Source organism: Anarhichas minor, unplaced genomic scaffold, assembly GCF_050575085.1.
Source record: "Anarhichas minor isolate MPS153535 unplaced genomic scaffold, ASM5057508v1 ptg000025l, whole genome shotgun sequence".
NCBI lineage: Eukaryota > Metazoa > Chordata > Actinopteri > Perciformes > Anarhichadidae > Anarhichas > Anarhichas minor.
Genome location: NW_027466471.1, coordinates 6,553,486 through 6,569,159, shown reverse-complemented (window position 1 = coordinate 6,569,159; position 15,674 = coordinate 6,553,486). Strand labels below are relative to the sequence as shown.

The window sequence follows — 15,674 nt, the reverse complement described above, 5'->3', positions numbered from 1 at the left end:
GATCATTTGGTCAGTAATCGTTCACATTTTGTGGCTCCTCGTGTGAGACGTTTGTTCATCACTAATATAATCGACGGCCAAAATTACAAAATAAAAAAAAAACTGCTCATGTTACATAATTTTTTTTTATTGCACCGGTACATTTTCTGTATATAATACATCGATTTACATGAAGTCTTCTTTATGAAATTAGAGTTATCTGATCAAATTCACATTTGCAAGATTGAGGGTAAAGGGAAAAGTCAAAGAAAGAAGTTGAATTTGTGTGTATTTGATTAAGCCGAGTGAGTGAGATGACTCATGCACCTGCTGCTCACTGATCTAGATGATCTGTTCGTGAAGACTAAATGAAAACAAGCTGTATTTTGGCGAAGAAAAAATAAAAAGCACCCGCTTTGATAAAAAATATTTTTATTCTACAGTTTTGGTAGGAGTACATATAGTTTCGATTTGATAAAAAGTACTTAATGTCCAGTTGCTACAGGAGTACACATCATTAACCACTTTCATTTGTGGGGAAAACAAGAACATTGCAACGTTATTGATCAATACCACATCAGGAAATAATAAGACAAGAAAGAAATGGTGACCCATTAAGAGAGAAAGCAGGAAATAACATTACATCTGCCTTTTGCTCAGTCTATAACCCTAAATATGAACACGTTTCATAAATATACCTGCATTTGTACAGAATACTATTCTTCATAAAGTGGCCTTTGTAATATCTACGACTCGTCGTTATGAGAAGCCTAGTTTATGGATCTATGTATGTACATAAGTGTAATAAATCTGCTTCATCTAAAACGGTTCCTCAGTTTATCCTGAAATCAAAGCGGATGTACATTTGTTTCCCTACAGCAGCACGAGGCGCTGTGGGGAGACAGCTGAGCGGTTCTATTCCTTCAGACTAAATGGCTTCAGGACTCTTCCTCTTATGTGGAAGACGTCATACTACACTCAAACCTAGATCACGTTTCCCAAGCATGTAATGAAGGCAATGTGCTGCATTTGGATAAAAAAACAAACAAAAGTGAAGGTAAATGAATTCCTATAATTAAGCTAAAGTGAAATAACAAGCCAGATAAAGACTGCTAATACAATGAAGGCAAACAATACTGTTTCCAAAGGCAGTTTTCAATCATGGTCCATATGGGAAATTAAAGTTTTGGAGTCACTGGAAGGGAAGCGCATTGTTATTGGAATAAAACGTTTCCACAACACAATAGTATATTGATTAAAATGCGTTTCAGTGCCCCACCTCAAAGCCTTTCCATTGTCAACCGCAAAGCTTCCTGCTGCATGGTCTCAAGCTCAATATTCAACATTTAAAAAAAGAAAAAGAAAAAACACGCAGCCAGAAAAGTGATTATTGGTGGTGTCCCATACACAAAGTAGCTTTAATTTAATACTGTAGTACTGTGCCAGCATGGTAGAAGTAGTTTCCAGAGATTAAGGACACTTATAATAATAAATATATACCACTGGTTTAATCTAGGCCGGGATAAACAAATATCGTACTGTACATGTATCTGAACCTTCATACCAAAGGCTTGGACTGACATCCAGCCTTGTATAGTTATATACACATCCCACCACATATAATTTAGCTTCATGTGTATGTGCAAATGAAGTAAGAGAAATGTTGCATTCAAGTAAAAAAAAAGAAAAGGTCCCATTTCTCTACGTTTAGGGAAATATGCGCATTCTCTTTCTGGCAGAGAGATGACGCTAGATGACGAGATCGATAATCTCTCGCACGTCGTCGGTTTTCTCATCTAGCGTCATCCCTCCGGCAGAAAGTGAGTTTGCATAGTTTTAGTCTTTAGAGAGAAGTGTTTATTTATAAAACTCTGATTCCTGTGTTCGTTTCAAGTCAGGCTGGAGAAGCCAAACGCCCTAAATTTAAAAGTGAAACGATAATAGTGATGGGAAATTGACGTCCTGTAATTCCTAAAGTGTTGGTTTGATCGTCCTCCACTTTTCCAACCAAGCTGGCTCATTTGTGTTAAAAACAAACACTGGGGATCCTTGTGACCGGATATAATGTGCTTCATACGAGGCCCGCTGGCCTTACTGCAGTGTGCTGAAACCCCTAAAGGACTCACTTAGCGTCCTGGATTGATACACACGGTCTACTGTACTCTATCACCTTAACGCTGCAGCAGCGACTTCAGCTTCCACCATCGTGACTGATTTATAAGAGATATAGTGACACAACGCTGCAGCTTTAGACTCTTCACAGTCTCTTTGTCACTCCTGCTCCTTCTACAACTTCACTTCCTGTGCAAAAAAAAAAAAGACTGCATGTGCTGTTCGGTCCTCACTGAGGCGGCAGGTTGTTTGGGAGACTCTGCAGCTGCCTGTGTGTCTCTCGTTGGGTTTCCTCTGAGTGACGGCAGTCTTGGTCGAAACCCTTTTGCCCACTTTAACTTCCGCTACAGTTTAAAACACTCGCAGAGGCGCCTGCAGGTGGTCGGCTCGAGTTCATGTCCCGCACAAAGAGCGGCGGATCGGATCAATCCACTCTTGGGCCAGACGACTCACAAGTCTGTAAATCCATTCTTCATTTACACGGTTAACACTAGCGGCCATTGTTCTGTCACGGCATGACGGCAACTGTTCCTGTCATTAAGCTTTTTTTGTTGCTGGCAACTTCACATTATTCTAACAAAATGCTTTGACCACCTTCTCCTTCTAAATGATGAACTTGACGTCGTTCTTGAGGTTGCCGTGGTTGTTGTTGTTGTTGTTGATGACACTGAAGCGGTTGGGCAGGACCCTCATCTTCATGGTCCCGTCGGCGCCGCAGGAGAAGATGTGATTGGTCGGCCCGACCTCAATCTGCATGACGCCCGTGCCGAGGTTCCTGAACAGCGACTGGCGAGCGTGTTCGTTCGGGAAGTTGTAGAGCGGACACTGTGTGGCCAGGCTCCAGATCTGAGCACAGGGAGGAAGAGAAGAGTGAGCACAGAGATGCTGCCGAACAGAGCAGCGTCTGAAAGAAGCAGTCGGGTGATATTCTGTATTATTAGCAAGGAGTCTGCGACCGCTCCCTTGAGGTTATGCAGGAAACATTTCTTCTTGGTAAAAAAAAAATAAGCCTCTTATAAAGTTCTGTGATGTTTGTTTTCGGAACTCCTGTTTAGCCTTAAAATTTGTGACGCGTTTTCAACGATTTTGCGACATTCTTCACTGAACCACGATGAGCTCGGAGCAACTCTCATTGTTTGATTCGTATTCCCATCCTGGAAGCTTTATTGTTTGATAAAGTGTTTCATATTAGCTAATCTTCCACTTCCAAGGCTTCTCATCAAACCCTTTAAAAGCTTATAAATGTGCAGCTCAGCCATGTTACATTTTTCAATCAGCCCAAACACAGTTAATGGCTTTGGAGGATTTTCTGAGCAGGAATGAAAAGTCATTCTTTCCAGCAGACGTGCACTGCACCATTTCCTGCACGTCTGCGTGACGCAGTGGCTTCATCCTTGGAGTGACGCAGCAGTGTGATCGTTATTTAAGTTAAAAAAGATAAAGGACCTGCAAATGTACTGGTGAAGACGGGAACATCTCCTGCCTGTTCAGTCAAAATGCCGACCTCTGCCTTTCCCCGTGTCGACCCACTTAAACCGGACCTTGAGAGCCATCAGCAAACGCTAATAACCTTTCTTATATTCAATTAAAATAACTGAACTGAAACTCCCTCACTGTCAAAGTGTCATATTTATTCAATAGAAATGTATTCAATTGCTTTAATTAACCAGTCAAAATACCTTAATGTTGCCCTCAGCTGATCCGCTGATGAAGCAGTCCTCAGTCGGGTCGACAGCCAGCGCCTTGACAGGCGAGTCGTGGGCCTGGAAGCTCTGACGCTGGTGCCTGTGGGCCAGCTCCAGCACGCTGATCCAGCCCTTCCTCCCACCTGTGATAAGCAGCTGCTGCCTGGAGGCCATCGAGAGCACGGTGGCTCCGGACTCGTGGCAGCAGAAAGCTTTGGAGAGAGAGAGTAAAGGGGGGGGAGGTGGATTAGAATAAAGAGGAGGAATCAGAGGGGACACAATACAATTGAGAGAAACATTAAGAATGGAAATAAAGACAGGAGGACAGAGGAGACGACATGTGGATACAAACATCAAAACATTCAGGGCTTCAGTTTAAAATGATTATTAACAATTATTAGTTAATACATTTCTCAAATTATGAATGAATCGTGCACTGATCGTGCCCGTTCGGGATCGTTATGCACCATCTCTCTTTTCCTGTCGGCTCTAAAAAAAATCTCAAAAATGTGTATTAAACTAAATTTGTGCTGAATTTGAAGAAATTCGGCCAAAATAAATTCCTGAGATATGGTACGTATGGAACGGTACGTAAGGACAAACAACCTATCGCCAGCGCGAAGGCAAACTAACTCTGCCTCAGAGAGATGCAAAGGTACTGTCAAACGGTGAGGTGAAATAAAAATGTAATATTTTGGTAAAAACTAAAAACAATGACCAGTTACATTTGAATATCACCAGGTAGAGACGGTGAGCTAGCCGACGCTCCCTCGGACGCCGTGACAGGAAATGATTGAATGAAAAAGTGATGCGTGTGTTATTCTCCTTTTATTTGTGGTCAAAGTTCATTAATTAATTTAACAATCAGTTGTTCAAAACCAAGAGTTTGAGAACCAATCGTATAGTAAGTCATAAAAATGACATAATGCCTCACACCACAGACTTCCTTATTCATCAACTATTGATTTGAAATTTTGCAGATGAACATGTTATTTGACATTAGGGCTTCAACTAATGTTATATAACAATATTAAATAAATTGAACATATATTAAATAAATGCATTTAATATATTAAATAAATAAATAAAATTTAATAATCAATTAATACACCAGTTATCTTGATTAATGTATTAACTGCAGTCAATAAATTGACAAAAAAAATCCCCATTTGGAATTTCAGAAGCCGAGGGGACTTCTTGAAATTGGGTTTTGAACTGTTGGTGGAAGAAAACAAATTGTTTAGCCGATTCCTAAAAGAAGCCTTTCTAAGTATGTTAGGCTTTTCCTGTGCTGCATCTTACCATGAACAAGGCTGTTCGCAGGCGTCACCAGAGTGTCCCACAGACACACGTTCCTGCGGAGTGAAAAAATGACTAAATTATGATCCGTGTCCACCTCTTAATCAAAGGACAGGTCATTATCCCCGTCGGCCACAGGAGAGTGGAGCTGAACGGAGATAATTCAGCATTTCATTAGAAGTTAATGAAACAGAATTCAATTTGGGAGAACAGATTCCGAAGAAGACTGGAGAACAAGACTGTCCTTCCAGCTCTCTCATACCTGTTGTCTGTTGAAAGACCTGCAGTGGCAATGAGGGAGGAGGAGCCCACGAAGACAAAGTCGTGAGCCGTCTTGCTGTGGCAGTGCAGCGTCTGGCAGAGAGAGACAAAGAAGACGGATAGTAACGGTGACACTAATGGAGACGCAGGAGAGGAGTAAACAAAAATAAGGCTGACAGGCAGAAAGCGTGAGGACACTGAGAACATCTAGACAGACAAAACAAAGGAGTAAAAGGCAGCACGTTGATCAGTGGCGTTCTTACCAGGTACGGTTTAGGTGCGTTCCCACTTGTGTTGGTCTGCCACAGACTCAGACCTCCGTCAGCATCGACAATACCAAACTGTACGAAACATTCAGAGAGCTGCCATCAGACTTTGATTGGATCATTTCAACTTCATTTTAGCAGACACACAGAAACATATTGCCGTGTGCTCCTTCTGTGTTTCTGCACCCATTGACATCCGTCTCTCCCTTCTGGTGATTTGGATTTCTCTCCTAAAGTATCTTCCAAAAAACACATCAACAGCCTCACGAGTTCAAGCGCCACTTACATAACCAACACCAAAGCTTGTCCTCTCTTCAAGCATATTTCACTCTTTTTGGCCAGAACAGGCAGATAAGATGGTTCTGGCACAGGAGAGGCACCATCTGAGGAAGTTATTAGCTGGAGGCGAGCGCCTGAGTTCAGAGCCGTTGAATCACTCTCAGCTGAATAACAAAATGTGCCGAAGCCAAACTCCACACTGTGGTCTGGCCTGAACGGCAGAGTGTGAGAACGTTACTGAATCTGACAGGCTGGCGTCGCAAAGCTAAGCATAGCGGGACATCTGGATGGTGGAAGTTAACCGTTTAGACCGGTCAATTCTACAGTTCACATAGAAGTGTGTGTGTGTGTGTGTGTGTGAGAGAGAGACTGAGTTACCTTGTTCCCCTGGTGGTTGAATCGTATCCTGGTTACTCGGGAGTTGCCTGGACTTCTGAAGCAGATGATCTGCTGGGAGTGACCCCACTCGAACATCCTAACGCTACCATCCTGAGCTCCCGTCAGGTCTGAAAAAAAAAAAAAAAAACGAAAAAAAAACAAAAAAAAAAAAACAGAACGTGCCATCAGCTCATTTCCCAGCGCATCTCATTCTGGTCCCAACGTGAGCTCTTTGCATGTCTTTGTTCCCAACGTTTTATAACCGATGAAGGAAACAGTTTATTTCACACACGCACAACAGCCCTTCTTATGACCTGCTGGGAATTATTCCACCCAAAAACCCCACTCTGCAGTTTGACTGAAAAATACAACATAGGGCTCACTTTTATAGATCAATAGCAGCACTCTGGTGCAAGAAAAAAAAAAAAGAAAAACTTTGCCACTCTCTGAAGTTGAAGTATGAGAAACTTTTGGGGTGATGTAATCATCCCCTGAAGGCTCTTCTTTTTTTGACATGAGGAACATGATGTCTGGATAGCACCTTTAATCTACTGACAGACAGAGTGGTACTTACAGTAAGGCAGTGTGGGATGGGAGGTCATTCTCCTCACATTGTTGATGTTTCTCTTGATCATCTGGCAGAAGAAAAGTGAAGAGGAGAAGAAGAAGATCAGTTGAAAACGCAGATCTTCACTATGCTACATTCAGGGAACCATGTCACCGTAGACGGTTACACACATAGAATACATCCATTGCTGGAGTCGTCTATCTGTTAAACTAATGGCTTGTTACTAATGGGTTGTCATTAACTTTTATGTAAATGTCAAAAGCGGCATAACATTTACTTAACAAGGTGCGTGCCTGAAAGGGGCTCAGCTGTACTCAGCTGTTCGAATCCACTTAAAAAGGTCAGAAAAATGTTAATCTTAACCAAAGTACTTATTTAATGCTGCATTTAACGTAGAGGATAAAGGGATGGTTGCTCTTTCAGCATATAGAATAAATTGTCTTAATATATTGGAACTCCGGTCTTGTATTACGACTGGTGGCCCGGAGACATTAACAGCCTGCCAAGTATTATTATTTATCATCGTCTCTGTCTGAATGTATTCTGCTCCTACCTTGTGCACTCCGCCTGACTGGTTGGAAAAAGAATTAAGATGCAGAGTCCAGTATGCATATCAAGAGCAATGAGCGCGCTGGTTAATACAAGCAAAACATGACTCACAGCTGAGTGGAATCAAAGACAACTGCTACCACCGGAATAAAATCAATCTCCCCCTCCCCGCTGCTAATGCCAAGTTTCTCTGCTCAGTAAAACCGCAGTTAAAAGACTTCTCCATTGCAAACGAGCATAAAACATGATGGGAGGTTTTGTACTGGTGTCTCAAGAGCTGTCAGCAACATCTTTGTTCCTTTGGAAGTCAACGAGGGAAGCTAATGTTAGCAGCCACGGTGCTTTTGGCAAACTGAGTCCAGACCGAGATGAATTATTAATTACTTTGAACTGCTTTGAGGATTTTGCTTTGAGTACAAGGAAGGGCAGATCCAGAGCAACAGACAACATCAATCAAAGCAGAAAAGCAGTGAAGAGTAGAAAAAACCCTTGGCCATAGTCACTGCGCATATATTATGTCAGAACATAGTGAAAATGTCAAAAACTCTTATCAAAATGGTTAAATACATTCTCTGTTGATTTACTACATGCTCCTTATCACCCCTATCAAACTGGCCCGTTTCAATATGTTCTACACACCGTATTAATAAACTGGCCCACATTCAAATTTAGTGTCAAGCTGCTTGCTTTGGGAAATGGTCATCAGCTAAGTATCATATAAGTGTATAACTCACACAGCTCCTTAATCAAACACAGACATCAGGAAAATATTCCAACAAAGCAGAAGACAGGCGGGGCAAACAAACGGCTCCGGTGATCTAATCAGATTCAACTCCAGGTCTCGAGCTCACCACAGCTGCACCGCGGCCCGTCTGCACTCCACCCAGCCACGGCATGTTGATGGGTGTACCGGGGCTGCTGTGAGTGTACGGTGTGGTGCCGTGGAGGGCGGCGAAGTCATCGCGGGCATGGACCACCAGGAAGTCATCACCGCCGACACTACAGAGACGGAATAGTAATTAGGTATTTCAAATATCTAATAATCTTAAAACGCAACGGTAAAACACATGATGTTCAGCAATTAACAGTTGAATATTTAATTGAGAAAGGTAAGATTAATAATCCTTAAAATGGAAAAAGACAATTCAACTAGAAAAGTAAGATACTGAAATAGAGAAACAGCAACATTCAACCACTATTATGCCAGCATTGTTTTGTTTGTAGGAAAATATTTTCTGTGCGTTTATAGAGAAACTGTAACATGTATGGAGGACAACGATAACTCATACTGAGAGAGTGACCCAGGTGTGTGATAACGACGCCTCACAAAGGAGAGCACACACACACACACACACACACCTTACCTTTTGACTTCTGCATCATCGTCATCGATCCATGTCAAGATCTGTGTGGCCAAGATGGATGACACATCCAACTCCTGAATGTCATGGGTGGAGGCCATGACTAAACAATTACGGTTTGCCTGGGAGGCAAACGGAGACAAGAAGTGAGGGAAACGGTGAGGTGGGTGACAGAGAGGATAAGGGAGAGGAAAATAGAGTGAGGCTTAATGTGACTTTTTCCACCTCTATTCTGCCCGTGGTCACAAAAAAAAAACGTCCCACTTTAATAATGACTTGAGGTGCACCTTCCTTTGATCACCAGCACCGCTGCTTCCCTTTAAATAAATGAACCTCTTCGTATATCAAACAAAGACAACACAGGCTCAACAACATCAAAGGAGCTACGATAACCAAACTAATTTAATACTCGTTATGAATTTAAATGTTCTGCTCTGAATCTGTTGGTCAAAGTGAAGCAAATGACTTAACATTAATGTTTATAAAAATGCAGTTTGAATGGACGACAGTTTCATACATTTCCTTTTATTTGGTTAGTGGCACATCTGTAACACACGTAAAGTTACCGCGCACAGCTGGGCTTAAACTACTTAAAGCAGTTTTAACCGATTCACACAACACTCCCATATCATCATCTTTTGAGATTGAATTGGCAAATGTTGCCTTTCTACACATCAAGCAGAATCACGGCAAACATTAACATCTATTTTGTGTTTCTGGTCAATGTTCACTCTCCTGTTAGCTCTGTTTTTGGTCTCCACATACTCCTGAGCAGCTAAATGCTCCACTATGTTCGGCTAGTCGCTGACCTTCTCCGTCAGAAACAGCTACGGCTGGAAACGAGGTTGAGGAGAGCTGTAATGCTGAACTGAAGCGGTAAAGCTGTGGTCCGAGAAACCAAAACGATGAGCTTTAAGACACTAAATCGGTCCTTATAAAAATATTGATAAAAGCAGCTTTAAAATGGTTTCATATACTTTATACTGGAGGTGGACATTCTGTGGTTAAAAAACAACAAAAAAACAACAAAGTTCTTAATTGGAAACACAATATGCTCGTCACAGTTTGTGATATTGTGTTACTATATCTTGTTTATATTATGCTGTTCAGGGACATCTTTGTAAAAGAGTTGTACCTTGTTGATGGCAAAGGCCGTGATGATGTCAGATTCCTTGTGGATGATGCGTGCCTTTCCTCCGGGGGAGCTCAGATCTGACCCAGTCTGCACAGAGGAAGGAACACACACACACACGGCGATTCAATCATAGTTTAAAACGTTGGTAAACTTTTCTTGCAGACAAATAACCGCCATAACATCAGATACAGTACATTTCCCTTCATGCTACAGAACCAATGACCTGACAAGATCCATTAGAGGGGTTGATGAATGAGGTGTCAAAAGATTTGCTGTAGAAGACAGAGGTGACGTTGAGCTCAAGCTGAACAGACTCTACACTGTAGTACGTGCACTCTGTGTCTGTGTTAGTTTGTCTTGCCTTTAGCGGATAGGAGAGGACATGTGAGGTGCCACAGGCCACCCTGTGAATCACAGCGGCCAACATAACTGGGTTAGTGCCATTGGATAGCATGAGCACAACAATCAAGCACACACTGTGCCACAGAGGTCCTACGGGACGACGCGGTAGCAGAGTAGGCTACACTGTAGCTATGCATATTGTATAGAGATGTAAGATTTTGATGCAACTCAAAATGAGTTTGAGCATGAGATTGAATTAAAGTCTTTACTGCATCTATTCAAGGGGAAAAGACCATGTCTCTTTCTGTCAGATGGAATAAAGTAAAACTTGACTTGCAGAAATCTAAATATGGTGGTTTGCCATTTCTGCCGAGCACGTAATCCCCGTGGGGCGCAGATTCACTGCGACAGTGTGTGGCCCATTAATCAGAAGCTATTCAGCTTCATAGCTTGTCCTCTGAGAGACCGGGTTAATTAAAACCGAGCCAAATGGAGTATCTACAACATGGCAGCTTGCACAGCGAGAGCCAGAAGATTAGAAACCTCTATGAAGCACCGATGTACAGCGCAATTTGAGATTTATGGCTCCCAATCACATGGATATTTAGACATCTAAGTGCAAGATTAATGTCAAACACGGACCGGAACAGTCAGAGTTCATGGCCCACAAAATATGCGTACTGTAATTCTGTCAAGATCAGAATTTTGATGTTTCTTAGATTATATGTGACGGGCCACTTTTACTATTCTACTGTAGGAGGCAAATAGATGATGTGCATGCTCTCATACCTAATCAACGGTACAGCTTGTGCCTCTCACGCTACAGCATGGTGATGGGATGTTTCAAGTACAATATTGCATAAGCGTGGGTCTTGACGAATCAGAAGTGCCGTCGTTAATAATGAAAGCATCACACCAGTTTGTTTAGAGTTACCAGAGAGCAGGAACACACGGTTAAACATGTAAACATATCAATTACAGATTTAGCTTCCACAATTAATGAAAATTGATTTTGGTGTGATATTGACACCACAGCGATGGTTTGGTCCATCACGCTGGTGACTACATGACCATTTATTAATTATTCTTTTGCAATAATCATTTGAAAGGATTTTCTGCAGTCTGCTACAGAGATATTTAAGTTATGTTTTTTAATGAGATTATAGAAAAATAATTCGAATGGTATGTTTTTTTTATTTATAAAACATTACGTTTATAGGATTATAATTCCCAGGAGTCTATCGCAAAAATGTCTATGCCACCTCTAAGGCTGGGTGTTGTCTGATTTATTTTTAAAATATCAGTGCCAACACCGTACATTCACTTCTAAAGTCAGTATCTGATCAGAGAATAAGTTAACGAGAGTGAGGATATAATCAAATTACTTGGTGCCGCAGACACAATTCTGTTGGAACTGAGATTTGGTGCCCATCCCGCCCCAATTTCAAAAGTCACAATTATTCTGAAGAAACAGTACCTGATTGCTTCCCGCCTCCTCCATCCCTGAACATTTCATATTGTCAGTCTGGTCCTCACCCGACTTAAATGATTGGGGAAGCAGCACAGGAACAAAGACAGACACACACAACATACAACAACCAGGAATGAACCATGCAGTCAAACACACAGAAACTGAATTATTGTGCTTGTTAATCAAACAGGTTGTAATAATTGGAATCAAATTAAAAGCATCAACATGCAACCAGAGGTGGTAATAATACACGGGGTTGGCATGCAGAACGAAAAAAACACAAGTGCCCCAACAGGGAGGTAAAAACAATAATGATGCAGTTTGTGGTGGATTTTTATCATAGCAAGATAGTTAATGTGTTATTCTGTGACAATTAATACAATGTACTAGCTGTGCAACACGGAGACAGCTCATGCAGAAGGCTAACATGGCGTAAACATGGCGTAAACATGGCGTACCTCATTCAGGTCCCGTTTCTTGGTGAAAATGTTTCTGATGAAAGTCTCCTGCACTTCTTCCTGCTTGACCAGAAACTGCCAGAGACGCTTCACTGGCAGTGCAGAATGGTGGCTGGACCTGAAAATAATGCAACACATTTCATTTAAATCAGTTGCATTAGTTCACTGGAGCACAACAAACTGTGCTAGAAGATATCATTTCGGATCTGTGTGATTGGTGCTGATCTGAAAACTCCACATATTTGGCGCTTAAGGCAAAACGCATTAAATGCACATACAGTGAATCCCTACAGCGCGCGTACTGTACGGGCCATGTGGGAATCAATAGGGGTTACATCAGCTGAAGGAAACAACTTTGAATCTACGGAGATCTTGAGAAACAATTTCTAAACACATTTTACTGGTGTGAATGTGTCTAACCGATATATCTGGTGCTGAAGGCTAAACTCTAATCAATTGAACAGCATCACTTATTCATGATGTTTAAAAGCTAAAGGGTATCTCTGTAGACTTGAAGCCATATAAAGGATAAGTCAATTGCTTTGTCAACACAAAACACTGTCTAAAAAAATAAAATAAAAAATACATTTAAAAACCGTCTCTTATTCATTTTTGTACATGTTCTACTGATCCCCAGCTCACGGTGCTACCTGAAAGGGGTGTTGGATGGTTCAAACAAGGCCTTGTGTCTGAGCAGGGCGGGGCCCGGTGCAGCTGTTTCATCCTGGAGGGGGGTGGAGATGTACTTGGAAGGGGGGCCCCCGAAGATCTCCAGCCTTTTCTGTAGCACCTGCTCCCATCGCTGCAGCGTCTTCAGCACAGCGTGACAAAGAGGAGAGCCCACAGGCAGATCTGTTTTAAGTAGGAACAAGACAATTAGATTAGCGAAGACAGGCAGTGAGAAATAGGGCAGCACTCGGCTACATCCCAGACGTTAGTGTGGAGCAGTGTGTGCCGAGTATTTTAGAGTTTACCTAACAGATCATATCCTGCCATTGGGTAAAAGGACTTGAGGTTGACCAACACAAGCTGAACCATAGCCAGTCGCATCAAACACCAACTGAGAGGGAACAAAAACATTCCAAGTGAGATTTACAATTCTGAGCATAAACACTTTTAATGGGTCCAAAGCTCCTTTCGAAAAAGTAGGGGAATAAAAGTGTGTTGAGACTGAATGTGGAGCACAGTTTAGAGGCAGTGCAACAGAATACAATACATCAATGGTAAGACACAAACAGCTGTAAACACACGCAGGTTCACTCAACATGAATTCAGGTGAAGATGAGTCACTCTGCAGTAACATCCACTCGGTGCTGTCGCTCGTTACCTGTACGAGTTGTGGTTCGAATGCTCTCTTTGCGGAGAGCTGGGGTCAAACACATCTTCGTAATCATAATCATCTTCCTCTTCATCTCGACTGTCCTGGCTCTCCTCTGAGTCATATTCAATTCTGTCTTCTGATGGTGGCAGCGAAGGCTGAAAGACACAACAACAATGAAGACAGAGACACACTGTTGTAGCTGAATTAAAAAAAACAACTAAAAAGAAATATGCTATTATTCACCACCAGTCAACTTCAGTACATGTTGAATACATAGCTGATTAATGCAGTGAGATGTAATTGTTTTCATAAACCACAATATGGTGAAAATATAATGATGTTATTAATGAACCCTGCATGTGAAACATTGAATACACTCAAGATCAACTCAGGGTAGCGGTTTACCAGATTACCTTGGCGATAAAGTAATCCCAAATGCTGAGCTCTGGAGGGACAAATCGTTCTTTAAAGATGGAGGTAGCTTCTTGCTCCACCACAGAGCCATGCTTGGGACTGGATGGGCCCTCCCGCTCGATGGCAGACTCCTCCCTGGATCCACTGCGTGAGGACCGGAACCTGAACCGTCTGGACTTCCTGTCTGAGCCGCTTGGTGAGGCTGGGGTGTCGAGATAAAGTGTTTCAGCTACCATCATCCTTAACCCATTCGTGAAATTTTCATATAATATACAATACATACGACGAGCTTTAAATATTGCAATATCTTCCTTAAAATATATTTTCGAAAACTGTAGTTCAAAATGCCAAAATGTTATCAAATACACACGCGTTACAGTTGCATTACATCAGGTTTCCTCTGCCAACCATGAGGGACCAGTGCAGATCGTGAGGTAAACGGCTCCTACACTAATAACTTGATGGATTTCACTCTGACCTACAGACTAGAACCCAATAAATTTAGCAGAGCTGATTTAATTTAGCTACTGGGTCACCTCCAAAAGAAAACCCCACAGAGAGACAGCCACTCAGGCAGACTGGCAGTAAAGGAAACTAGATGGGCCACACTAATCCCTTCCAACCTGGTGGGGGTGTTCCTGTGGGGCTGCTGGGTTTCTCGAGGACAGGGGTCCGGGCGCCTCCTCCGAACACCGCCACCCAAAGCTTGCTGTTCAGTGGGTGGGCCACGATGCGAAACAGCTCGTTGCTGGAGTGAGTGGCCATGCCGTGAACAAACAGACCGAGGAAGACAGCAGTCAGGATCTCACAGAGCAGCACAGTTAAGCCTGGCTGGCTCTCCTCGCCCGCTGAGCTCAACAGGCGGATCAGAGAGGAGATACCTGGAGAGAGGGGCAACAAGAGGGAACAGCAGGGGAAGGGAGAGGACAAGAGAGCTTTCAAAATGTGTACAATACAAAAAAAATGCATTTTTCCCCCTCAATAAACAAAATATTCAGCTTACCTAATAAAAAAATGTAATGTAAAAACAAACAGACCAAGAACACGTTTGCATTTGAAGAAACAAAAAGCAAAAAGCATTCTTAAATAAGTTGACATATGTCATATGTTGATATATGTGCACATACAGCCCAATAGTTTCAGGTGCGGGACAAGAAACCGCAAACAAAGGAAAAGATTTTACAGATTCAGATTAAATAAGGAATCAATTGTATTGATGCAACGTTTCCACCAATCCCCATTCATTTCCAATAACTGCTCAAAACCCATCAAAGCCACATTGTTGCACTGGGAGGCAAATCCCTTCATTATAATGGGCACTCTACTTTCAATCCCACATGCACCATCCATCCTGCTGCTGTAAATACTCACTAGAGCACCAACTGTGTATTAATCAGGAGCTGAAATAGTCCCCAGCAAACCTGATTCCCTCATCTCTGTGAAACACTTGTATTAAAGTACAGTGCTCAGCTGTTTAAGGAAATTATGGTTTGACTCAACTCGACTCACTTGAAGTACCAGGTTCTTACTGATCCTTTTTTAAAATAAATGTATTTATACACATAACAATTTACATCGTCATTGATTCGTTTCTTTTACTTCATGCAAAAGACGTGTGTGGTTTGGCTGATTTACCTGGCCACTGTGCAGGGGAAGTGTTGGGCTGAACAGCCTCATCCATGCTGACAGTTCTGAGCGGCTGCTTCTGAGACAGCAACACACTCTGATACACGATTCCTGTGAAGTGGTTCACATGGCTGAGGGACACAAAAGAAAGCAACCACACACAGTCAGTG

The 15,674-nt window shown here is 42.2% G+C and overlaps 1 protein-coding gene across 8 annotated transcripts in view; it reads right to left on the bottom strand.

Moving 5' to 3' along the window:
- Positions 1-394: 394 nt before the first annotated feature.
- Positions 395-15,674, bottom strand: part of dmxl1 (Dmx like 1) — a 51,034-nt gene continuing 35,754 nt past the window's right edge. For 6 of the 8 annotated variants that reach the window (XM_076099380.1, XM_076099382.1, XM_076099383.1 and 3 more), the window contains exons 34-51: positions 15,514-15,635; positions 14,502-14,759; positions 13,878-14,080; positions 13,471-13,619; positions 13,118-13,203; positions 12,794-12,995; positions 12,144-12,261; positions 11,692-11,754; positions 9,873-9,959; positions 8,741-8,859; positions 8,228-8,375; positions 6,834-6,894; positions 6,260-6,387; positions 5,600-5,677; positions 5,338-5,429; positions 5,079-5,131; positions 3,771-3,988; positions 395-2,937 (exon numbers count right to left, since the gene is read on the bottom strand). In XM_076099380.1, coding sequence (XP_075955495.1) covers positions 2,695-2,937; positions 3,771-3,988; positions 5,079-5,131; positions 5,338-5,429; positions 5,600-5,677; positions 6,260-6,387; positions 6,834-6,894; positions 8,228-8,375; positions 8,741-8,859; positions 9,873-9,959; positions 11,692-11,754; positions 12,144-12,261; positions 12,794-12,995; positions 13,118-13,203; positions 13,471-13,619; positions 13,878-14,080; positions 14,502-14,759; positions 15,514-15,635 — 2,428 coding nt within the window. In that variant the 3' untranslated portion in view covers positions 395-2,694. The remainder of the gene's footprint in view (positions 2,938-3,770; positions 3,989-5,078; positions 5,132-5,337; positions 5,430-5,599; positions 5,678-6,259; positions 6,388-6,833; positions 6,895-8,227; positions 8,376-8,740; positions 8,860-9,872; positions 9,960-11,691; positions 11,755-12,143; positions 12,262-12,793; positions 12,996-13,117; positions 13,204-13,470; positions 13,620-13,877; positions 14,081-14,501; positions 14,760-15,513; positions 15,636-15,674) is intronic. The other 2 variants (XM_076099385.1, XM_076099387.1) reach the window with 1 other exon arrangement.